Genomic DNA, 25,833 nt, shown 5'->3' on the forward strand with positions numbered 1-25,833 from the left:
AGAGGGTAGAGGGAGGGGCAGAGACCTTAAGGCAAGTTTACAATATTTCCTTAATTTTTATTTTTGTTGCATTTTCACCGAGAACCCTGCTCATCAAATAAATCTCTGTCCAAAGTTGAGCATTCGCTCCTTGGGTTCTTGGCCAGTTTCGAATGGCGTACGGCGTTTTAATTTAAGTCCAAGTTGAGAGCTCCTTTCATTTGGCCAACATGCTAAAGGGTTAAATTGCCCACTGAATCAAAATTATTGGTTTCAAGCCACAAATAAGGGCGGGGAAGTGCGGAGTGTGCATTTGGTTGCATTGTTTTTGGCCAATGTTCTCGGTGCTCCGCTGTTGTTGCTTATTTTAATGCCCTTCAAGAGGATAGAATGGGTGTTATCATATTTATTTAACAACATTTTGGTTTCTTTGTTTCAAAGTTTATAGTGCTTAACAAAATACATTTTATCCACTTTGCTATCCAAAGCTACCCAATATTTAAGGAATTAAACAAAATAAAAATATAAATAAAAAAAATTCTAACTATATTGGGACAACAACTATATTAACTTTGTTCCCCTGTTCCTGCTTTAGCCCGATTTTAAAGGTCTCTATTCAATTATTTAACATTTTACATTAAAGAGTGTTTTTTTCATACTTTTTTATTAAATGCAATTGACAATAGCCCATTTTTGAGTAGCTGCAAGGGTATACATTCTTCGACGGAGCAAAGTAATATTGCCATCTCGACGTTGTACTTTTTTTGGCCATGTTCATGTGCAGCGGCCTCGCTTGGCCTCTTTTGCCTTATTGCCTTTTTGCACTTTTTCGGCTCTGGGGCGATTCGAGAGCTCCTTTCCTTCAGCTCCTTTCGAAGCGGAGGGTCATTGCTTTTGTTTGCTATCTGCGCAGCGGAGAATACGAGTTTTCCGCCATTGAACAAACATGCCCAAGACCAAGACTGCAGTATCTGCGATGGTTGCAATGGGAGGAGGAGGAGGAGGGGGAGGGGGTCTTGCCAGCAAGTGCAGCCGCAAGAAGTTTCCGCCAAGTGTGTCCAGAAGAGTGGGCGGTCCCTCGGCATTCCTCGGCCAAAATCTTCAATATATACATAAAGTATCCACTTCGATGGCCAGGCTCGCTAAATTGCATGCTTAGGCAGCCCCAGCTCTCTTCACCAGCGGATGGTACCACAGAAAAAAACCCGACTCTTTACCGTTCTAAAAGTAATAATAATAATAACCAAGTAAAGGCAAGTGAAATTATCAGCGGCTCAAGAAACACTTCGAGGGAGGAACCAATCAAGAGGCGTGAGTCGGATACAGTGTCTTGGGTTTCATTTGCTTAAAACACCGACCACGTATTTCCTAACACTCCGTTTTAAATGGTATTTAAATGCCTGTTTTTCCTAGAGAAAACACATACAATGTCGATATATATGCGTTGATTTTAATTAAAAGCTTGCAAGCTATTAAACTGAAGACATCAGAATATATTTGCTCTTAATCATTAGCTCTCTTCATTTCATCTTAAAACTTGGAATAATATTTATCTCCGGGGTTTGTTCAGCGTTTTTTCGCCGCCCTTTTGCAAATAAGTGGGAGTCAACAAATTGACTTGTATTCAAGTTATCTTTAGTTAAATGCAAATGTTTAGTCCCCCGGAGCTTCTTCGATACAATGTTGCCAATCGCTGAATGAGATCTCAAAGCAGAAAGTGTAAACTAATAAAAACGTATTTATTTTGTGGTAACCTTAAACCTCTATTTTACTTAAAGACTTTAGTCAATTCAATGTAGAATAATGGAGGTGAAAACAATAATAATTAAATTCGTAGTTAAAGAACATCAAGCAATCATATTGCCTTAGATAATCTTAAATCTTATTTAATCACAGAACTTTTAGTTAATAAAACTTTTCTTCAAAAATACCTATATGTGCATTTGTAGTTTCAAAAGCTTTCTAAAATACTAAATCCCTACAGAACGATCACGTTTCTAATCCACATCCATCCAATTTGCAGACTCCAATCCACCACTTGGACGCCTGGCCTCAGAATGGATCCCGACTGCTTCGCGATGTCCTCGTACCAGTTCGTCAACTCGCTGGCCTCCTGTTATCCGCAGCAGATGAATCCGCAGCAGAATCACCCGGGCGCGGGCAACTCGAGTGCGGGCGGCAGTGGAGGCGGGGCGGGCGGTAGCGGTGGCGGTGGCGTGGTGCCCAGTGGCGGGGCCAACGGGGGTCAGGGCAGTGCGGGGGCGGCAACTCCGGGAGCGAACGACTACTTCCCGGCCGCAGCAGCCTACACGCCCAACCTGTACCCGAACACACCGCAGGCCCACTACGCCAACCAGGCGGCCTACGGCGGACAGGGAAACCCCGATATGGTGGACTACACACAGCTGCAGCCGCAGCGATTGCTCCTGCAGCAGCAGCAACAGCAACAGCAACAGCAGCAGCAACATGCCCATGCGGCGGCAGCAGTTGTGGCCCAGCAGCAGCAGCAACTCGCCAACCAGCAGCAACACCCGCAACAGCAACAGCAGCAGCAGCAGGCCAACATCAGTTGCAAGTACGCCAACGATCCTGTGACGCCGGGCGGCAGCGGGGGAGGGGGTGTTCCCGGCAGCAACAACAACAACAACAGCGCCAACAGCAATAACAACAACAACAGCCAGTCGCTGGCCAGTCCGCAGGATCTGTCCACTAGGGATATATCGCCGAAGCTGTCGCCCAGTTCGGTGGTGGAGAGCGTGGCCCGATCGCTGAACAAAGGCGTTTTGGGCGGAAGTCTGGCGGCCGCCGCCGCCGCTGCCAGCTTGAACAACAATCACAGCGGATCCGGAGTATCCGGCGGTCCGGGGAACGTCAATGTCCCGATGCACAGTCCGGGTGGCGGCGACTCGGACTCCGAAAGTGACAGCGGCAACGAGGCGGGAAGCAGCCAGAACAGCGGCAACGGAAAGAAGAACCCGCCGCAGATATATCCGTGGATGAAGCGAGTGCATCTCGGAACGAGTGAGTACTAGTTTCAGATTAATTTCATATATTAATAGTTGGGAAATAGGTATTTTTAATTTTTTGTTTACTAGGCCCGGGTTTTTTAATGTCTTTATAAGGTTTTAATTTGTAATCTCTCAAAGAAAACTTATATGAGTTGGGCTGCAGCACAAATGAACTATCTCAATATGATGTTAATTTTAAGAGTTTTTCAATAGGCACTGATACGATTTTGAGTATGTTCGAGCATTCAATGTAATTATTTATTTAATTATTTATTTATTTATTTTATTTATTTATATTATTTATTTATTTATTCATTCAAATCAAAATCAAATAAAGCTTTACGTTGCAAATAAACCGATATTTAAAATCTTAAAATCAAGTACCAAGCTTTTTGTCTAAGAAGTAACTATGTTATTCAGCTCATTTATTTAAATAATGTGCTGTATCACTTAACTGACTCACAGCCACTTATGATAGAATTAGCTGGAATTGAGCTCTATAAATCATCATCCTCGGCGGAATATTCACGAGGAACTCACCTCAATCGATACCTCATCCAGCCCTCATTACCACTTCTGCGAGACACTTGGCTCACTCACTCGAAATGGGTGTTGCAACTAGCCAGCAATATTCATTGGGCAGAAAGTGTTACCGAGTGCTTAGCACCAAATTGTCTGGCAAACTGTGCGCGCGGGGAATCTTGTCAAAATACATAAACAATAACAACATTTCCCTCGCACTTACGCTCTCCGATTTTTCTCCAGTTTCGTGGCCAAGAAAAAGGGGAAACGCTGCGTGAAAAACTCGACCGCGAAAATCGTAGCTCGTGAAAATTGTAAACAAACGTGAAACGATCCGATCCCGCAGCTAAGGCCGACTGACTCCCACAATAACTCATAATACCGCCGCAGATACAGACACATCTCGGCAGGCAGATACAGATGCACAAGCTACGGCCACTGTGGCTTGATATAAATCTCAGCACCTCGCTCGGTTTATATTTAAATTGAACCGAACAAATTTCCACCCGAAATTTGTTGGGCTGGAAAATTGTGAACGAAAAATTGTTCAGTGATTTTTCATCATGTCTCTGGCGCGCACACAGATTTTTCTTTCTGCCGCCCCCCGATTCCTTCGGATTCCCCAATTTTTCCACCTTTTCTGACCCGTCGAAGGGGCAACTCACGATGCCGTTTTGGGTATCCCAAGTATAATCAAATTATTGGAAAGATTCTTCATACTAGTCGGCGGTTTTGGGAGATTAATTGGGTTGCAAATAGTTTGACATTTGCTTGGATCTACCTGGCTGCAATCTTACCTGCAGCTCGTTTGTTATTTTGGCTAAAAAATAATTAAATATTTTTGTCCACGTATAAATCATTATATTCGGGTTTTGGGAAATCATTTTTGGCCGGTTTTATCTTGGTGGCTCATAAATCAAATTCCCCGCTCATTAGCTCATTGAAGTATAACCGAATGGCAAGTAAAATTATTCAATGCTGAAAATAAATATTGGTGAATTCCTCGATGAAAAGTTTAATTGCTGGCTTGCATTTTGCATTTCAACTGCCACTTGACAACCCCAAATCACAACATGTCAGCCAATTAAGGGGACGCTGAAGTGCTGCCGCCTGAACTGCATATTTATAGATAGTCGGACTGCCAACAAGTCAGCAGATACAGATACGTATTGACTAACAACTTTGCTTGATTTTCCATTTCGATTCGCGAGCGTGTGTGCGGGAAACTCGTTCCCTGCTCGGTTCCAATCAATGGGGCACATTGTTATTATTTATGTATCTGTTACTCATGGCAGCCGGGCAATAACAACAATAACAACAAGAACGGCGAGTATCTGTTATGCAAATTGCAGCAAGTGGAAGCGCGGAAGAAATTGATTGCAGCGAGGCGCGGTAATGAAGAACATGAACTTCGCCTGGAAGAGACATGAATGAAATGGGCTCAGAGCTACAGATACATTTGTACAGACACTCGCAAAGCACACACAAAAGACGCACTCACAGATCTAAACGCAGGAAATTATGTATCTCGTGGATCTTGGCATCTCCGTCTGGCGTTGCCATTTTCCTTGAGTTTTCATGCATCGCCGAGATTTAATTACTTTCTTAATCATATTCGGTTGAGGGCAATGTGAAAGGCAGCCATCTATAGCTATATCTTTAGATATAATTATATATTTTCTGGATACAGCTACAACAATAGTTGCTCTTGGAGTTGTATAACGTTGGAACAAAACAGTTATATCTAACTATAGTTTCGAATTTAATTCTATATCTATATCTATATAAGAAAAGCCATTTATGTGGTTGGAAAGAACTATTTCTTGTATTATGATTATGATAAATTAGTTTCTAGGGTGAGATAATGCTATAGTTATAAAATAAAAGCGTTTTGTAGATAAGCTGACGTTAAGATATATTGTAGCTTGCAATAACTTTTGTTGTAGTTGCAGAAAGCCACGCCCCCTTTTTTTTAGGAGCCCAAGAGTCAACAGCCTGACCAGCAATTAAGCCGGCCACTTTATCGTCCCAGAACACAACTTCATTTTCGACAGCAAATGTCTTTATTAGAATATTCAGATGGGTGTGTTGGCATGTCCAGGATTTTTTAAATATGCAACCGAACTAAGAATTACTATTAAAAAACGTTGTTGCAGGTGCCAAGCAGCGCAAACGCCAATAATAAAGGGCAATCTTGAGGGTAGCATCGGAAACGGGCGCTGATTAAAGTCCAGTAAAAATAACAGCAACAGCAAAGGCAACAGCAACATCATGTTAACAATTATGCAAATTTGGAGTGCATGTTGCTCATGAGGCGGGAAGCAGGGGGTCGGATGGAGTGACGAGGAGAGGGTAGGTGGAGTGGCAGGGAACCGGGCTGATGGCATATAATCACGTCAAGTTGTTACTGTGGCAACCATTTTATAATGCAAAGAAAAAACGCCAGCCAAACGCCATCTTCGGCGCGAAGAGAACGAGGCTGTCTAAAATTCTGCGAACAACTTTTCACAAAAAGAGTTTTTTAAAGAGCTCCTGGCATCAAGTATCTGCCAATAAACACACATAAGCATAGCTGCATGTTTAGTTAATATCGCATGCAGTCTTGTGAAGTCGTTTGCCATTCGAAATTCGTTGTTTAATTGACAAGACCGAAGCTGGCAGGGCTCCAAGCAGATCATCAAAAGATGCAGCCAGCGGATACCTGGTGCAGATGCAGATACAGATACAGATAGAAAGATACTCGTGCTACCTGCTGATGACTGGCAGACGGCACTGTCGAAATGTCAAATGCCTATTGGATCGCCTCTCCCTGTTATTTCTATACAAATTGACAATTTGTTGACATTTCTTTATGCACATTTTTTTACTCAAGCGGGCCGCTCCCTAATTAGTGGGTTATTTATTTATACAACCTCTGCGCTTTTTTCATTGGAGTGGCCTCACAACAGCCTTTAGTTAGTGCCTAATTGCACATAAAAATATGCTCAACTTTGCATGCAATTTTGCCTTAAAAATTTCCATAAATTGCATACAATTCGTATAATTACCGAATATCGTGTCAATAATGGTAACTTGGCAGAAGAGTTGAAACAGAAGCTAGGCTGAAAAGGAAAACACCAGGAAACTAAATCTAACGTGCTGGAAAGCACTGCCAGCTAAAAGTCTATTTTCTAAATCTAAATTGCAAATATCTGCAGTTCTGTTTCCCTTGCCGATCGTGCCGTTCAACCCGAAGGCTTTGGCCACTCGATGCCGCAGATGCCAGGATGTTACACAAAATTAATAGTTTGCAAACGAGTTGAATGCCAGATACAAGATACGCGACGGTCGCTGCAAGGCAGCAGAATGCAGCAGCCTCTGAGACTGGAACTGCACTGAGGGAAAAATAGCAATTTAAAATTGAAAAATAAAATGGCAACCTGCTGAAAAATAACTTGGAATAAATGGGCGTCCCTTTCTATATTTATCTAAGATTAAAACAATTAATTTTAAAAACATAAACATATTCATGTTTTGATTCATTATAGTTTAAATTGTTTAATATAGGTTCCAGACAAAAACATGATAAATCTTGGAGCTTTAAACTGAAACCTAACTTAGACAAAAAATTGGGCATTCAGTTATTACAGTTATTATTAAAAAACATTATACATTCACATAAGATAAAAAAAAAATGGACATAAAACATAAAACTAATATTTTCATATTATTAAAAAAGTATAGACAACTAAATAATTTAATGGAATATATGCTGCTTAAAATTCATTAAATGAGTTTAGAAAAGTGGATACCATTTTTTTAAGAAATGTCTTGTATTTGAACATAAAATGTGAGTCTCATATTCAGAAATCAGGCTCACCTTTATGCCACTTTTAATTGCAATTATAAAATTTAATTTAAAATTTGCGAAAATTATTTGTATACATTTGAGAATTGAAAGCAAAAACTTGTACCAAGCAAGATCACGTTTAAGACTAAAGTTTTGACTTTGAATCCACTCAGTTAGTTAATTTTTTCCTGTGTATGGAACTGGGGTTGTGTTCCTGATCTCGGAAACGGTCTGGGCTCTGGTCTGGGGTGTCGCTGTCTGCTGGTGGATCTGCTGTTGCAGTTACAGCTCCTGCCGCCATGCTGTTTTTGCGCCTGCCCCCGCCCATTAAAAAGAAACTCAGACGGCAACCAGAGATGGAGAACCTGCAGAACCAGAGCCAGGAAGGAAAACGCGCCCGGCATTCGCTGCCCAATTACATTTTCATTAACTTGGAACACGACTTTTCAAATGGCTACGTTTAATCATAATGATTGTTATTATTTTTATTTTGGTGCTCTGCGCGTTTTAAGGTCCCCGAAAATGAAAATGATTTTTATAATGCCCACCGCGCGAGGTGAATGCAAAATGCCCGGCATCAGCATCAGTGCAAGGTGCTGAAAGTGCAGTAGAACATAAATTTATACCACTGCCGCACCGGTTCCCAGATGACGATGATGGCTCTTGCCCAAGCCGAGGCCTATTATTAGGGGACTCTGGGTATTCTGGGCCGCTAATGGGAGCCTGAAAACAGAAGTGCCTGTCGAATTGTTTCGCACCAAGCGTAACTTTTTGGCACACTGAACGCAGAGTGTATTTTACTGGCGATTGTTCTTAATGAACTCGGTGTCTCATTCAGTTCCGAGGGATGCTAAGCGAACTCGTCACTCTGCTTGAATTGAAATTCATTCGGCTTTAAGTTGGGCAGATACGGGCACTGAAAAGGGAACAAACGCCTAATAACACAGTGCTACATACAAGAAATATAAAGTTTGATTCCAATGATACCGAAAAGCTTTAGTTTTGCCTTAGAATAAGCGTAAGTTGCTTTACTTAGGTGATTATTAAAGCAGCTTTAAGCTTCCAATTAAATTTATTAAATCTTTTAAATCAAACTTTTAAGCCTTCGCTTTGTTAAAATTTTATCTAAAATTAATTGTACGTACTAAAAGTCGCACTCTTAGATTTATAGGATAAGCCTCAAATGTTTTTATAATACATTTTTGTCTTGTTAATATTATTAAACATTTTTAAAATGGGTGCAGTTTAGTGTAAGTGAATTTCGCTGCTCATTAGCGTCTAGATTAATTTGTTTGTAGGCCAACTCTTGTGCAGTTCTAAATATACGTACCCAAAGGCATTGTCTGCCTTAAAAATATCACTCATCGTATAGCCCAAATCAGTCGGTGAGGAAAACGCTTTTAAAGCGTCTTCAACTCGACACACACAAAAAGATGAATGATGGCCCGAAGAGCTTGTTGTTTATGAAACTTAGTTGCCCATTGATGCCCTCAAGTGGCAGTCGGCCACATTTTGGCCAAAGTTAATAAAAGCGCATAAAAATGGGGAAAGGGAGAGAGTAGAACTCGAGTCGAGGGAGACAGTAACAATAGAGGCCACTCGCCGGCCACAAAGACAGCAGTATTTAAAGAGCCCACAATGGCGCCACTAATGACTGATGATGTGCCGGCGCTGATAGATGCAGGCGGCCAGCGGGAATGTACAGAATGTACATCTATGGATGCAGCTTCGGGAACACATACAGATACGGATACAGATACCAAAACCGCAAGGAAATGGCCCCAGCTCGCAGAGAATCATTTCACTTTGATACGACATTCTAATGGACTCGCACAGCAGCCAAGAAGTGTTTACTCTTTCTCCATTGTTTAGAGAACCCACGAAACGGGTAGTGCATATATGTACGATTATATCTGCCAGATACTCGATTGCTGGCTGGGGAGGGAGAAAATTAAATTGCGAATCAAGCAAAGTAATTGCGATTTGAATGGTGAAAAAGTGCGAGCCATAAATTCAACCGAGTGTCACGGCAGCGCTGCAGTGCGAATTTACCAAATTCAGTCGCAAATTGGCGCACATCTGCAGATGGCCGCGGATTCACGGATCCCCAGATCCCCAGCTCTCCAGCATCCACTTCTCACCCAGTTACCGTTTTCCCCTTTTCCTTTTTCCTTTCTCCTTTGGCCGGTTTCGCCGAGATACGCATAGAATATTAATCTCTTTGCGCATTAACTTAAATGAAATGACGCAATGGCGATAAGCGAACGGAGCACAGTGGGTGTCGAGGGGATATTAAGTGCTTAAATCTGGGAAACCCCGGAAAACAGCTGGAGCCCCTTTAAGTTATCTAAAATGATCTCTGAAAATGTATAAAGTCTTTTAAAATATTGTCAGTTGCGGTAATAGCTAAGAGTTTCGCTATTTATAGTCTTTGGCTGTTAAAAAATTCAATCGGACAAATGACCATCATTTAGTTACATTTAAAATACCTTTTAATCAAGTAAAAAAAGTCCTGAATAATTTATTTAATTAAATGGGTTTGCAATTAGTTTCCCACTTTAGTACTTTCATGCAATAACAAGGTTGATCAGATAAAAGTGACTGTGTATAACTGAATCACTTTTTAACATTTTTCTTTAAATACCTCAAATTAGCCGTCCTCTCCCACATTTAGCTCACTGTGGAGCCCTGCTGCCCACTGTCTTAAAGCTTAACCAGCAACAGGCTATGAATATGGTACAGTGGGACCTGGTCCCGACCGCAGACCTTGGAGCGGGGCAGCAAACCAAACCGAAGTTAAACGAAAACCATCACAAATCGCATACAATCCGAGATGAAATTGTGAATTATTAATGCAGGCGGCAAAACTATTTGGCTGAGTAGACAAACCCACAAGTGAGCCGGGTTCGGGTTCTCCTCCCCGGACTGCCCACCCATCCTGGATTTTGCCCAACTCAAGCGGAGGTACGTGTGCTGCCACCTCCTCCATTGAAAATTGAGTTACACGCGTGGTCCGGGCGTGTGCGAGTGTATCTGGCAGATACATATGTATCTGCTGTCTGCGGCTACGTGCCACGAACTGGCTTACATTTCGCAGATTAAAACCGGGCTGCCCGGTGTGCCACCTGAAGCCAATTCGATTTAAACGTCTGGCACTTCCACTTGGCTTTTCCTGGCCATATTTCGTACCAGGCCGTGAACTGGGCCTTTCTTCCTGTTTATGGCGTGCTAAAATCGGCGGGGTTCAAGGGTCAGCTTTGGGGTCTTCACTGTGTGTGTGTGTGTGGTTGTGTAAGTGCTGTCTCCCTCTTGCAGTGACAGCTCGAATGCAATGGCAACAATTGCAATTTGTTGGCAACGTTCTGCCCTGCGGCCCAAAACCACTTTGGCTGGAGCTTGCTTCACTTTCAATACGCTAGGGACACACCAAAAAAAAATTACACTTGGTCAAGTTGAAACTGTTTTAAGTTTAAAATAAGCGGTAATACACCAGCTAAAATATCTTCTGAAGAAAATTAATTCATTTTTAATACGAAAAATTTAATTTTGGGACGGTTTGGTTAGCTTGAACAATGAGCCTTGGACAATATAGGTGCATGAGTCTGCGAAACTGTTTCCTTTTTGTTTAACCGAACCAAATCATTCTGTATTTAAAAAGTCTAATTACTTATAAAAATTTAAATATATTTCCGATTTTGTTCATATTTTTATATAATTTAATACAAAAAATTTAGTTTTTATATGATCCGGAACTATGTTCATATATTTTTTTGGCATAATATACATCAAGGGCAAATTGCATTATCTACATGCATATATCTTTACTTCAAAAATTTTTTTGTTTCGTTTATTCGACCATTTGTCAATACTATCAATATTTAAATCAAATAAACATTTTTTAAGTAATATATATTTTCTTAATCTGATATTTTAGTCGTCAATATATAGGGTAAGATTTTAAACACAATGGGGTAATATTTCTCCTTGTGCAGTAACAGATACAGATACATTTGCTGCACTTCGCGCTTCATTAAAAGGCGGGCGGCGACTCCCAGCTCCCAGCTCCCAGCTCCCAGCGCCCAGGCTCTGTCCGAACTCCTTTTCCAGCTCCATTTTAAGTTCCCCACTGACGATAGCAAATTTGCACATTGCTCGAAAGAGCAAAAAAAAGGGGTGAGCGGCTGCGGGGGGAAAGAGTCGAAATTAAAAGATTTTTAAAGACACCTTTGTAGCAAGTTTTGAAAACTTGTTCCGCGCCCTGACTTCACCATCTTCATCTTCATCAACTCAGCCTCGGTTTCGGTCTCAGCCTCCGTCGTTGAGTCGTTGCTTGGGGTTTTAATTTGCGTCTTTTTTCACTTTTTCGATGCTTTTTTTCGTGTTCACATCTTCTCTGACATGAGGCTGGGGCAGCCATGTTGAATACTTTTGTTTTCTAAAAACGAAGCTTGCAAATACATCACTATATTTCTCAGAGTTAAATTTCAAGTTAATTTGTCAGAGTCGGCTGTGTGTTTTGTGTTTCCATTTAACTAACTATGCGGCAATATTTAGCCGTGGGTTGAGCACTTATTTTTAGCTAAGAACCGGTAGAAATGAGTGTGCCCTGAAATTAATATATTTATTCAATGAACGGCAAAAAGAGTTATAGTGAAATAAGCCGCACACAATCTACAGCTCTATTAGCCGTAACTTGAATATAACTTTCCGTTTGATTAATGGACTTTAAGTAGATCGGCTAATGGCCGATGTAGAACACTTAATCTGAACCCCATTGACCCAAGCAAAGTTTAATGCCTCAATTTCAATTCTGTTTGCCGCGATTTGCTGTTATGCAACCCAAAGCCAATCAGATAACTGATTTGAAATGCACAATCAAAACCCCATCAACTAGCGAATTAAATGGATGGGAGTCCGCGGGGCAATAGCTAATATCCAAATGCAAATTGTGGCCTGCCATCTGATGGATCGCAAATGAATTGCCCAGCCTCAGCGGAAAAAATATGGAAAATAATTGAACCTAACGCCATTGACAGTAGCCTCTTCCTTGCTCCCGGCGTACTTTGCCTTGATAAAGAATTCATCATAATTACAACAATTGCCACAGGATGCAATTTACAAAGGAAATTATTAATGGAAAGTCAATGAGTGCGACGCGAGTAAATCAAAATCGGCGAGGAAAAAATTCTTCAACGTGCCCGTGATTGATTACCGAGTCGCGGATTCGGGCTTGGATCAGGTCCTTCCTTGGTCATCAGCGCCAGTCAAAGACCCCGAGCAGTTAATCATGGGGCTGCGGGAAAATGAGCGAGAACTCCAGAAGCCAGACAACGACAATGCCGCATTTTGTAGCGCGTTCATTCAACTGCAGACGACAGGACACTCATTAAAAATGGGTGCACCGGTGCCCTGGTGCCGGGTATTTCGGGTATCGGAGGGGTATCTCTGTTTACGCGGTCTTTTCACGGGGAGGAAGACGAACGAAGTGAAAACAGGTTTCCAGCGCAGCCCGGCTAATTTATGTGCGCATGCGCGACGCTCGCTCCCTACTCGGGAGCCCCATAATTAACTGAGGTAGTCATTTTGGATCCGAACATGAACACACTCCCATAACCGTACCCATGTCCGTAGTGTGTGTGTACATGCTCAGCATCTTCTGGCGGGAGAGAACTCTTTAAATCAGAGATAAACGATAATTATCTGAGCGAAAATGCGCGCATAAATAATTTGCAAGAAGTCACATTAAAATTGTATCTAAAAGATACTGGCGGCCTGATAACCGCACGGTTCCACCGTTCCTCGGTGAGGCTTATGCTCTGTCCATTTGCCTGTTTGGACCCTGGGAGCCTGCGACGCGCCATTAAAAATTAAAAGCTCATTAATTATGCAGATAATTCATTTATTATATTTTCAACACAATACAAGCTACAAGCGGCATAATTTGTTACCCAGCTCATTATGCCACCGCTGAGGATTGAAGGATGGTGTCCGGGGTTGGCAACTGTCTCGAATTGAAAACAATTATGGAAACTCCTTCGCGTGGAAAGCTCTCCAAGGGTTGATTGTCTATTGCCAGTGCTAGGAAAGGGGAGAGGGGGCTGGAGCAGGTTAAGAGGGTTGATCGGGGGCGTCACGTGTCTCCCGGGGGCGTTCGCCTGACTTAATCCCCCGAAAAGCACTTAAGACTTAAGTGTCCAATCAACAGGTTGATTTCGATGACTGACTTAATTGGTGCAATTCGTTGGAGGGAGGAATAAAGAGTTTAAAACTAAGAGAGAGTCATTATTACGTTTAGAGCTCGAAACCGCTGGCTTTATATTGTATTTGATAACTGAAACAAATTTCGGGTTAGTATTATTGAACTTTTTTTTGCTTTCATAATACTTGATTACATTTTTTTTAAAGGATTTAAAAAGAGTTTTTTTTATAGCACTGTTAACAGCTATAAATTTAATTTTAATTTATTTAAATTTAATCAAAGAGTCCAACAACTACTTTTCTGGTGTAAAGTGTCTAACTAAATTTGTAAGCTCTTGTCATCGATTTAGACAACTTGCAAATGGAAAGCCAAAAGAAATACTACTTTAAACTTTTTTGTAATCTTTCAAAAATTGGTGGATAATTCTAAAATTTAAACACTTACAAAAATTACCCATAAATTAAAGTTTATTAGAACTTATAGTTTATATATTTAAATAAATATAAATATATTTATAATCTTTAAAAAAAATCAGAATCGATATCTGTTAATTCTTGTTAAAATAATGTAGAGGTCCCAGTGCTTAGCAAGAGCCAGTTTGTAAATTAAATATTACATATAATAAGCTTAGTCAGTTCTCAGCCCGCTCCTTAAACAAGTTGAATGGTTCACTTTGCAATGTTAGGCCGAAAGAACCTTTGGCAACGGAAACCAGAAAACCATGTGCTGCTCCATCTGAACAAAGGCGCCCTGGTCTTCGATTTCACCCCGTGAACCTTCAAGGTTCAGATCGTTCAATTTGCCAACGAACCGCATCAGCTGTTGCCTGAGAAGTCGAGAATTAGAGCTTTCTGCCACATGATGTCATTTCACTCGAGTGCCTTCGAGTAAGTGAAGAAAACGGCGAAAAAAGAGCTGGAAATAAAATGCTGGCTATTGTGGCGGCTGTCGGGCTGACGAAACTGAATGTGTTCGTGTTGACAACAAACACGGAATATAAATTGAAAAATGCTTTAAAGCGAAATAATCAATTTACTTCTTGACATAATTTCCATTTTTCACGAAACCCAGCAAAAGGCAGCCACGCGAATGCCCAAAAACCTGAGGGAGGGGAGTGGGCTTGGAAGTGGGTGGGAGAAGGGCAAGGCCACGCACAATTCGCACCGCCGAGCAAAACAAGAAACAATACAAAAAGTTTCCCCCCAGAGGCCCCGAGAAATTGGCTGCATCCCATTTCTTGGAGTGTTTTTAATATTCTTGCCAGTTTTCTGACCACCATCCTGTGACTGCAGCGCTTCCTTTATTTGAATTGTGATTAATGATCAAGCTCCTGCTCCTTTTTTGGGAATTCCCATGCCCTCCCCCCTTCCCAGTGTGTGACAAATACATCCAGACAGCGGCAGACAGTAGTTGTGACTACGATTTAATAGCGCTTTAATGGTCCGTGGACATCGATGGACACCAAAACACCTGTTGTCCGGCGCGTGCTGAATGGCACATAGTGGGTGGAGGCCACGGCAACACTTTCATTATCACAAATGTCACATCATTTGTCGCCTGCCCCCAAAAATAACACACACAATGTGAGTCAAACCGCCGGGCAGCATCATTTATCACCTAAGGAATGCAACGCTCGGCGAAGATACAGCCTGCCGAATAGAGAGGCAGATACATGCTCGGATAGCCCGGCGACCGCATGTTTGATTAATTTTCTTTTTCCGAAAGAAATTAACCCGCGCGCTGCACATGTCCCCGTGGCGGCCCTTTTGACTCCTCCATCTGCATTCCCATACCATATATCCCTCCTTGCCGATCGGTCCCAGGGTCCAAGATTTATCTCTTCCAGCAGACCTCAAGCGTGGCACCTCTGCCCTCTGTCTGATTTATTTCTGGAACTGTTTGAGTTCGAAACTTATTTGAGGGAACTTTAGTTTCCAAAGAGCCGCAAAACTGCTCCGAATTCCTTGTCAATTCAGGCGATCTTGGCCAAGATCACTTGTTGTGTTTAATTAGTTCAATTTGTGACAAAATTCCCGACTCGCTCGCTTCCTATGAGTAATGACCTGCGGCTGGAATTGTGACATTGATAATGGTTATTGGTTAAACGACTCATTAGCCACAGGCCCTTAAGTAGCCGCTGCGATGATCGGAAGTGCGTTGATTTATGGCCTTTCCGTTTGGACATCAACCTGACTCAGCAAATCTGCACAGAAAAAAAAAGATCAGTCCTAATGGGTATCAATTTGGTGAACTATAACATTCATAAATATTTTTATATTTGTCGAGATGTTCATAAGTTCCCTTTGCCAATCAGCATAACAAACACTTTATTATATATAGACTTGAGTGGTATTGAGAAAACACTACGGTATTTTTATTTTCTTTTTCTCTGTGTAAGCTTTACAATTCGCTGTAAAAAGTGCAGCAAGTTCAAAGTTGTTTTTGCACGATAAAATCAAAACTGAGGCCGCCAGATGATCGTGTTCCCTACCATGCCAGGCCATCCCATCCCATCGGATCCGATCCCAGGTGCTGGGATCTTGGAGTGCCGCACACGTTGCTGATTACGTTGACGATGTTCAGTCGTTGTGTTGTATTTTTTTCGCCTGACCAGACGCCAGACCGTTGACAAATGACCGGTACAAGTGTTTGTGACAAGCCGCAAGTATCTTTTTATCGTTTTTTCTTCTTTATTATTTCTATTTGCGACGCGGCAAACAGAAAACAATTAAACTTCGGCTCGAAAGATACTGGTGTCTGACCTACGCCAAAGGTTTTCAGCTTAACTTTGAACCTGCCTGCGATCGACCTCGGTCGGGACACTACCATGTATGCTAATCTCGTGTCAATCACAGGACGATCGAGGAGTATGCAAAGAGATAAAGACGAAACACCGAACCGAACATTCCGGCCAGACAATGGCAATTTGAATTGCAGAACCGATCCCGCTGACACTGAGATCGCTGGAGCTTCGAGCACCGAGCTCCGATCGTCACTTAATAAATTCTGAAACAGATTTTTGCATGCAGGCCGAAATGGGATGCACCAAAAATTTCAAATTTCCAACTGATATGTTAAGCGGCTGTCAGCAAAGCTCTCTTAGCCCAGTACACTTGACGTCATCTTACGCGAAATGCAAATGAAATGACCAACAATGAAGGCAGCTCGCAGTCAAGCCGAAGTGTCAATACACTTTAGTGGTGGTGATTCAAATACCGTTCCTTACTATTAGATGAAGAAAATTAAAGTGTAATCAAATGATCTAAATACGTAATGGCAAACATAAAAAAGCTTAACATTACTATGGATCTAAATGAACATTAAGTTATCATTTAATTGATATACTTAAATAGAAACATTGAAAACAGTAGATTTAAAACCACAGACTCCCACACAAAATAGGGAGCATTTCACTACCCGAGAAAAGGGTATTAGTACTAAGGCAACGGCACAAAGAAGTCACACACAAGCAGATTCTTCATTCTTGGGGCGTTCTGCCTCGAAAATATGTGCACATATATGTTTGTACATGCAAAATCCAATATGTCTATATAGTATTTCACAAATGCCCAGACCCAGACAGAGATACAGTGCGCTGGCATCCCCATGCCATCCCATCCCATTGAGGTGGCAGGGAAATGGGAACAAACTTGTAAAACGCTTCGAATGTTCGCTCATTGGCGCTGTCAAGAGATCTGGCCCCTCACATGCCCCCCTGCTATCCCCTGGCAAGTGATATAAGCACTAGTGATATGACATGCCAGGTGCCGTTGGATACGATGGGGCTGCTTTCGGATGGTGCTCTGCCCTGTCAACTCATTGGGGCTTTCGCCTTAGATATTGCGCCTGGCCATGACGACAGCGATGCGCTACTTGCTCGCATGTAGTTAACCAAAAAATAAGGAAAAATATGCTCAGAGGAAGGGCTAACAGAGACCGTAGTGTTGACACTTGGCTGGGGACTCAACGGGTTGCGGATGTGTGTTGATCTTTAGTCGGAAATCAAACCAAATCTGGTGGAAATGAGTGGCTGGTGGTGCCTGTGATGGTGATCTGCTTTGGAGGAAGAAGATTTGGGATGATGGGGTTGATCTAGACATATGAGTGGAGAGAAGGAATGTCACATTTGCAAGCGAATCAGTTCAGTTTTCTGGGAAACTATTTCTACAAGTTAATTGTACAAATTAAGGATATTTTTCAGCTTGTTTTCAGGCTTTATTTGAAAAAATAAGCTTTATTAAATATAATTTTCAAAGAATTAAAGAAAAAAAAACCGTTCAGCTCACTAAGCAATTAGTTTGGCCATGGAACTTTTTAATGTCGTGAGACATTCCTTAAGTCTTCAGGCGCCCAAAACTCTTGCAGATACATTACGCATCCGAAAGATACATTTCGCAATGCTGATGCTTTCGCTGCTTTCCCCCCCTCACTCCTTGAGTGGTGTAAACAAATTGCAACATATGACAGCGGCATTTGACAATTGTAAATGGTCGACGGCAGTGCAAGTGTTCGGCTTGTCTTTTGTTGTCTTGTCTCCCTGCCAGAAAAGAAGACAAAACTGTCTGTGATCCCCGAGGAGAGCTGTGGCCACAGGACATATTGATTTGGCCGGACGAGTGTGCAAGGTCAGGACTCCCTGCTTATCAAATAGTAAAGGGCACTCAGAAATGTCTGCACATCATGCATCAGTCGGAAGTCTGCCAAGTTTTGGGAAAACTTTACACCACAGTAAACAACCAAAAAGAGACCCTCTAATGGCCAACCAGAAATATTACTTGCAATATCAAATTTGATGGCCGACTGACAGTGGCAGCAAAACGAAATGGGTCAAGAGTCCGGATTAGTGCACTTCAATTTGTGGTCGTGGCCACAACAGTTGGCCAACCATAGTCCGTCTCTATTGCCGGCTGATCCGCATGACTGATGAAGCCGATGGCCGTTGTCTGGTTACTGTCTGCTCGCTGTTTACTTGGTCATTAGTTTCAGCCCATTCAGGATGGCAGCCAGCCAGGGAAGTGCAGGAGCTTTTGATGTCGGCGCTTTCCCGACCACACTCAAACTCGCCTTAATTAAATGAGCGGTAATTAATTTCAACTTTAATCAGAAATTCCATTTATATTTTCGCCGCTGATTGATGTGACCTGACATCTTCCGCCAACGTCACATCGAAGACCACTAAACTGTGACAGCGGCAACAGCAGCGGAAAACTTTCGGAAGTGTGTGTGTGTGGGCGGACTTTGTTTTTGGGTTTTATTTAAAGCCAACCACATTTTAAATTTGTATCTTAATCAGCTTACTTATATTAAAGCATAGCCTCAATAAGAAAATCAAATAAAATAATTACTTTTGTTGAAGTTAAACCATTTCATGTATTAAATTAAACTTCTCACTACGCTTTATTGCGTTCTGAGCAGTCTAGAACTTGAAAACATTTAGATGACATATTATATATATATATATATATTATATATATTTTTATTTAAAATCAGTTTTAACTAAATAAAATAATTAATAATAATATGGGAGTGGCGATAGCAAATTAAATACAAAAAAATTGGTATTTCAATTGGCAAATAACAAATTTTTCTTAGCTAGAACTTTTATTGTAGTCTCACTATTTCCAGTATTAAATTACAAGCTTTTAAATGACATTTAGTACATTTTATTAATTTGTATTCAGAAATTTTTACTCAATAATATAATTTAAAAATAATATGGAAATGCCGATAGCAAATTATTAAATATTAATAAAAATTCACAAAAACTAAAGCTTAACTTAGGCTTCCAGAAATATATTGTTTCTTGAGGCCAGAGTAAAACATTGACTTAATAGACCTCTGATTAATGTTAAATAATGCAGCCCAACATAAAAAGAATTTTCTATTTAGCAAATGGGCCATGACCCATATACAATTAGTGGAACTTGGAAATAAGCGAGACAACAATCCCCCAAAAGCAAGCCAGCGGTTGCCGTCTATCACATTGACTGACTGCCACACATTTGCCAGATATAAATACTAGAGATACTGTGTCTACGGCTGAACTGCCTCAACTCTTAGCCGCGTATTGGAAAGCCAAAACAAAGCGGGCGGGCCAATTGAGTTGGCCGTAATAACACGCCACGGTAAATGGCTTTTAAAAGTCTACTTTGCCGTAGCACGCCCCCTCATTATGAACGACGCGCTTCGAACGCCCTCGTGCGGCTTGCCAGCGCAAAAACCGCGATTCAGATGACAGAAAAGTTTTCGGGGGCGACCTGCCAAGAACGGGAAATTGTCATTATCTTCCGCGATTGCAGATACAAGGATACTGAGGAACGGGGTAAGATAGTTTTCGGCAAGCGACAACCATCTGTCTGCGGCGAGATACCTTCTCGTACCCCCTTTCTTGGCAAAACACAATACCAAGTATGAACTTTTCGGGTGCCACCAAATGGCAGTTTGACACGTCATATTTATGAAATGCGCAACGTTGCAGAAAATCACAATATAAATGAGAAAATTAACTGCCTCGGAGCGGTGAGAAAGCTAGATTGGAGTGGGGCATCGGGTGGTGTTGTCCACTTGAACGTTTGACGATTGCCTAGGAACGCCTTCAAATAGTTTTTCGTAGAAACAAATGTTTCCTAAGGGAATGGCAAAGATAAAAGTGGGGTAGGAACATTTAAACACGATAGATATTCAAATAGATATTTTAATACGTTTGTATATATTTGATTTAAAAAAAAAGTTTAGTGATTGGACTACTGGACTAAACAATATTTTATTTGAAAGCCAAAAATTTGTTTATTGTAGTTATGTAGTGGATCACTGAAGGTATTTAGTTAAAACGCATTTTATAAGGCCTCTTTAAACAATTGGTTTGATATTATTACTATTTTTTTCTTGATTTAATTACAAAGTATGTGGTATCTGTAACCAGGAGAAATGCGTGATTCCAAGATTATTTGTTTTTCTTATAGCAAATTTTTAAATAAAATTAACATTTTTAAGTCAATGCACATGATAATAAATGACATTTAGTTTACCTTGATTACAAACTACCTGCATAGCATATAATATAATATTATAGCATTATAAATTTAACTACGTCGATATTCTGCACTGTAACCTAAAGTAAATATTAAGAGGTTATTTATAAGTTAATAAGTTTACCAATCGAACTAACACATATTCCTCACTTTTTCCTGCAGGTACTGTGAATGCCAATGGCGAGACGAAACGACAACGGACCTCATACACCCGCTACCAGACGCTGGAGCTGGAGAAGGAGTTCCACTTCAACCGCTACCTGACCCGCCGCCGCAGGATCGAGATCGCGCACGCCTTGTGTCTCACGGAGCGCCAGATCAAGATCTGGTTCCAGAACCGGCGCATGAAGTGGAAGAAGGAGCACAAGATGGCCTCGATGAACATTGTGCCCTACCACATGGGTCCCTACGGCCACCCGTACCACCAGTTCGATATCCATCCGTCGCAGTTCGCGCACCTGAGCGCATAGGACGCGTGGCACTTTTCGGGTACTGGTTAGAGACTCAATCAGTTGTATCAGGAACCATATCAGACGGCGGCGGCGGCCTCGGCGGCCAGCGGCTACCAGTCGCAAGACGGCGGCGGAGGTGGCTCCGTGGGGGTGGGAGTGGGTGGTGGTGCGGGGGCAGTTGCCCTGCCCAACGGCGGCAGCAATGGCAACGGTCCCAACTCCCTGTTCGCCTCCACCGCCCCCGGCTCCCAGGCGACCGACTGCATCAAGTATCCGCAGGAGTTCTGATCTCAGGTTATCATCAGGCAGCAGCAGCTGCAGCAGCAGCAGCAGGATAGCCCCGAGCATCGCATTCAGGATCCGGGGCTCGAGCAACTCTTGGAGCCGGACTGTGAGCCCGACCAGGAGTTGCTACTGGACTTCAAGGCGGACATTGTCGGCTGCAATTTGTTCTGCTGCTGAGATCTGTCCGCCTGCCACGCCCCTGCCGCTTCCAGCCTACCGCCTACCGCCCATCGCCTACCGCCTGTCGCCGCCCGTCGATCAACCAACATCCAGTGATGTTTCTTGTTTGCAACTGATTCGTGTTAAGCTAAGAAACGAGCCATACACCGATGGTTCGTTTGGGTTTATGATACTGGAGGTGATACCCCGAGCAATCGCAGTCCCACTCAACAGATTTTCAAATGTTAAATAATAAAATCTTCAAAAAGCAAAGCAGATATAAATTTCAAGATGCGTTCAAATCTAGTAATTAACATATCAACATGGCTCACTTTCTTATAATATTTGATGCTAATTGGCCGTTGGATCATACGGATATGATAAATACTTCTTCAAAGTTGATTCTAAACCTTTATAAGCGAGTGCTCGTGGGTCCTTCCAGTATGATGAATCTCTTTCTCTAAGCAGTATTCGAAAAGCTGTTAGTTCGTAAGCCTAGCATAATTTTAGTCTCTAAGCAGCACAGATGAACAGACAGAGCTGTCGAGTTGAACAAAACTAATATCTGCAATAATTTCAAAGTGATTTCTAATTAACATTAGTTCTTCGTTTGTACCACCCCAGACCCAGACCCAGACCCAGACCCAGACCCAGACCCTGATCCCAACCAACCAACACCCCACCCAGCACCCTCCAGGGAGTCCTCAAGAGTGTACTTAATTCCTAGCTAGTAGAGAACCTAACTCTAGTTAACCACATAAGGCTTTGTTTAGTTTGTAAATAGCAGAGCGTCCCAGCTCGCCTTTTTATGTTTGTGTTTCGTCTTGGAGAGAAAATTTCGGAATTATCTGTAACTGTTCAATTTATTTTGTGCGCTTGCGTTTGTGTTGTTAAAAGTGCTCTAGCGGCTCGAAAAATGCTTTACTAATTTTATCAAAAATCAATCGTTTTTAATTGCCACTGAAGGACAAATTCGGAAGTTAAACAGGAAATTAAATATTTCAAAACTAGCATAGAACTTGCTATAGTTAATCAGGATTTTCTTTGGAACAGCAGCTGACCCTTCCACATTATTTATTCAAAGGCCTCTCAACAATGTTTGTACATTTAATTCGGTAGTTAATCGATACAGTAAGCCAACGAAATTTTATTAAAGCGAGAATTGTTAAAGCCTAATGCTAAAGGAAACCCATAACCGTAATGTAAAGTAATTATTTATGCTGTACTTTTCGCTAAGCTAAGGTTAGTGCATTCTAGAACTATCGGTAGTCTATGTGAACCTAGCTCGTAAGCCTAAATTATGTATATCGAATTAGCAAGATAAATTTTAGAGAAAACAAATCAGAATAAGCAAGGCGAAGCAAAACGAACAAAACTATGGAAAATGAGAGAATCAAACAAAAAATACCTAGCACAAATTAATTAATCATTTTTTGTTTCCCATTTTGTACATTTGTTCTATCTTAGTTTGTACATTTTCGATTGTTTGTTTAATGCAATTTGTCGGATCCGTAAGAAATGATTTTCCCAATCGATTGAATGAAACACCATTCGAAGTTTCGGGTTAAGGGGGCACTCACTGTCCGCCAGGGCACAGTGGGCGCAAAAAGTTTAACTGCATTCCATGTAAAATAAAATTACGCAACTAATTTTTAAAGAAATTCGCATGTATGTATTACCTTAATCTGGGTTCGATTACAAAGGCAATTATAATAAAAAAAAATGCAATCGAAAACAAAAACAGATAAAACTTCAACTACCACGAAAACAATACAAATATAAAGAAAAACAAAACAAGTATGTAAACATGTATGAATATGGAAAAAAAATAAAAACTATTTTAAACTGTACACGTTTATATTTTGATAATGATCTTGGATTGGACTGGGAGAGACCTACGTTTCTATAAGTAGAGTTGTCTGGCCGCTGACGTTCGAATGCCCGGATAGCTCAGTCGGTAGAGCATTGGACTTTTAATCCAAGGGTCCAGGGTTCAAGTCCCTGTTCGGGCGGCACTACTTTTTTGTTTATTTTGAGTCTTTTCGCAAGGACATCCCGGTTTTTTTGGCTTCTTCAAAATAGTAAACAAACTCCCTTAGAATAGAGGATATGTGCAAATATTTTTGCATCCTTCGCCAAACCAGTGTTGCTCGTTAGCATTACAATGTATTTGAAACCAGCAGACAAAAACAACTCCGGCACTGGAAAAAAGGAAATGGAGCAAGAAAAATATTTTTATTCCGCGGAGCAAAAGATTGTGGTCCAATCATATTGGTTGGGCTGGTAACGGCAGTTCACTCCGGTACGCTATCCCACTACTGCCTACCACGGGAACTCTTGGCTGCTGGTTTTCACCCCTGGCCCGGTTCATCCCTCCTTAGCCAACCTGAATGCCGCGGACTCCTCCATGGCACCCATATTGATGGCAAGCTTAGTGCGGACGTTCCGTCAACATGAGCTGGTCCGCTACACAGTAGATCCCAGCCTCAGGCCATCCCACAATCGGACCTCACAGAAGCGTGATTACAGAAGCTGCCAACCTTCCAGTCGAAATGCTGGCGACTAAAACCCAGCCAGACGTCACCGTTTGGGTGCGGGTGAAAGTGAACTACCTTATCGACGCACCACTCCATCGACATTAAGCAGGGTTGACACACTGCTTTAACGACATTTAAAAATCGATGGACAATATTTAACACATGCTTTTGGCATATCCTGCAGACCAAAATCCTTAGCTTATAATTCGAAGGATACAACTTAAGGAGCATTATTTTACTGCTTTCTAAATACCCGTGCAATTCGCCGGCGCCGGTTACTGTGCCCGGGTAGCTCAGTCGGTAGAGCATTGGACTTTTAATCCAAGGGTCCAGGGTTCAAGTCCCTGCTCGGGCGACATTTCTTTTTATTTAAAAAAAATTTATTTTAAACAAAAAATAGTTAATTATGGCTATATTCAACTGCTGTCGCGGAAATGGTATAGGGCGCTGAGGCTAACGACTGCTTTAATCAAACTTCGTCTGTTGGCAACGCGACTGTCGTTAATGTCGTTAAAGCAGTGTGTCAACCCTGCTTCATGTCGATGGAGTGGTGCGTCGATAAGGTAGTTCACTTTCACCCGCACCCAAACGGTGACGTCTGGCTGGGTTTTAGTCGCCAGCATTTCGACTGGAAGGTTGGCAGCTTCTGTAATCACGCTTCTGTGAGGTCCGATTGTGGGATGGCCTGAGGCTGGGATCTACTGTGTAGCGGACCAGCTCATGTTGACGGAACGTCCGCACTAAGCTTGCCATCAATATGGGTGCCATGGAGGAGTCCGCGGCATTCAGGTTGGCTAAGGAGGGATGAACCGGGCCAGGGGTGAAAACCAGCAGCCAAGAGTTCCCGTGGTAGGCAGTAGTGGGATAGCGTACCGGAGTGAACTGCCGTTACCAGCTCAACCAATATGATTGGACCACAATCTTTTGCTCCGCGGAATAAAAATATTTTTCTTGCTCCATTTCCTTTTTTCCAGTGCCGGAGATCTCGGAATCGGCTGCGTAAGTTGTTTTTGTCTGCTGGTTTCAAATACATTGTAATGCTAACGAGCAACACGGGTTTGGCGAAGGATGCAAAAATATTTGCTCAAATCCTCTATTCTAAGGGAGTTTGTTTACTATTTTGAAGACGCCAAAAAAATAACGGGATGTCCTTGCGAAAAGACTCAAAATAAACAAAAAAGTAGTGCCGCCCGAACAGGGACTTGAACCCTGGACCCTTGGATTAAAAGTCCAATGCTCTACCGACTGAGCTATCCGGGCATTCGAACGTCAGCGGCCAGAAAACTCTACTTATAGGAACGTAGGTCCGTCCCAGTCCAATCCAAGATCATTATCAAAATAAAAACGTGTACAATTTAAAATAGTTTTTTTTTTCAATATTCATACATGTTTACATACTTGTTTTGTTTTTCTTAATATTTGGATTGTTTTTGTGGAAGTTTTGTTTTAAAAAGTTTTTCGAATACAGTTAAACCCATTTGAGCATTTTATGTCGCTTTTAAGGGAAATAAATTAAATATACACATAGAAAAATGAAAAGTTCACTACACTATTTGCTAAAAATGAAAAAACATAAATTAAAATGAGCAATGTAATATTTGTACTTTGTACAAAGACAATTCCGACAATTTTATCGAAACCGTTTTTTTAAGTAAAAGAAACATTTACGCCGACTTCAAAAAATAATTCAGTGCTGAAGCTGTTTGTTTGGCCAAACCGTAACAGTTTTTAAATAAAAGCAATATAAATGGCATTATTAAAAAATATAGGTTTAGTCAATTTTAATATAAAAATTAAATTTGTACACCGCCAAGTTAAGACAACCTTTTAAA

At 41.6% G+C, this 25,833-nt stretch overlaps 1 protein-coding gene and 3 non-coding genes across 5 annotated transcripts in view; 3 read left to right on the top strand and 1 right to left on the bottom strand.

The window, feature by feature from the left end:
* LOC128266762 (homeotic protein Sex combs reduced) overlaps nt 1-23,314 on the top strand; it is a 30,132-nt gene extending 6,818 nt beyond the window's left edge. For both annotated transcript variants that reach the window (XM_053003489.1, XM_053003488.1), the window contains exons 2-3: nt 2,003-3,000; nt 20,731-23,314. In XM_053003489.1, coding sequence (XP_052859449.1) covers nt 2,037-3,000; nt 20,731-21,038 — 1,272 coding nt within the window. In that variant the 5' untranslated portion in view covers nt 2,003-2,036 and the 3' untranslated portion in view covers nt 21,039-23,314. The remainder of the gene's footprint in view (nt 1-2,002; nt 3,001-20,730) is intronic.
* Nucleotides 23,315-23,403: 89 nt separating this feature from the next.
* Trnak-uuu (transfer RNA lysine (anticodon UUU)) lies at nt 23,404-23,476 on the top strand. Its single transcript has one exon. It is a non-coding gene; the product is annotated as a tRNA-Lys (tRNA).
* Nucleotides 23,477-24,283: 807 nt separating this feature from the next.
* Trnak-uuu (transfer RNA lysine (anticodon UUU)) lies at nt 24,284-24,356 on the top strand. Its single transcript has one exon. It is a non-coding gene; the product is annotated as a tRNA-Lys (tRNA).
* Nucleotides 24,357-25,188: 832 nt separating this feature from the next.
* On the bottom strand, nt 25,189-25,261 carry Trnak-uuu (transfer RNA lysine (anticodon UUU)). Its single transcript has one exon. It is a non-coding gene; the product is annotated as a tRNA-Lys (tRNA).
* Nucleotides 25,262-25,833: the final 572 nt, after the last annotated feature.

Source organism: Drosophila gunungcola, chromosome 3R (genome assembly GCF_025200985.1).
Source record: "Drosophila gunungcola strain Sukarami chromosome 3R, Dgunungcola_SK_2, whole genome shotgun sequence".
In the NCBI taxonomy this organism is placed as follows: domain Eukaryota; kingdom Metazoa; phylum Arthropoda; class Insecta; order Diptera; family Drosophilidae; genus Drosophila; species Drosophila gunungcola.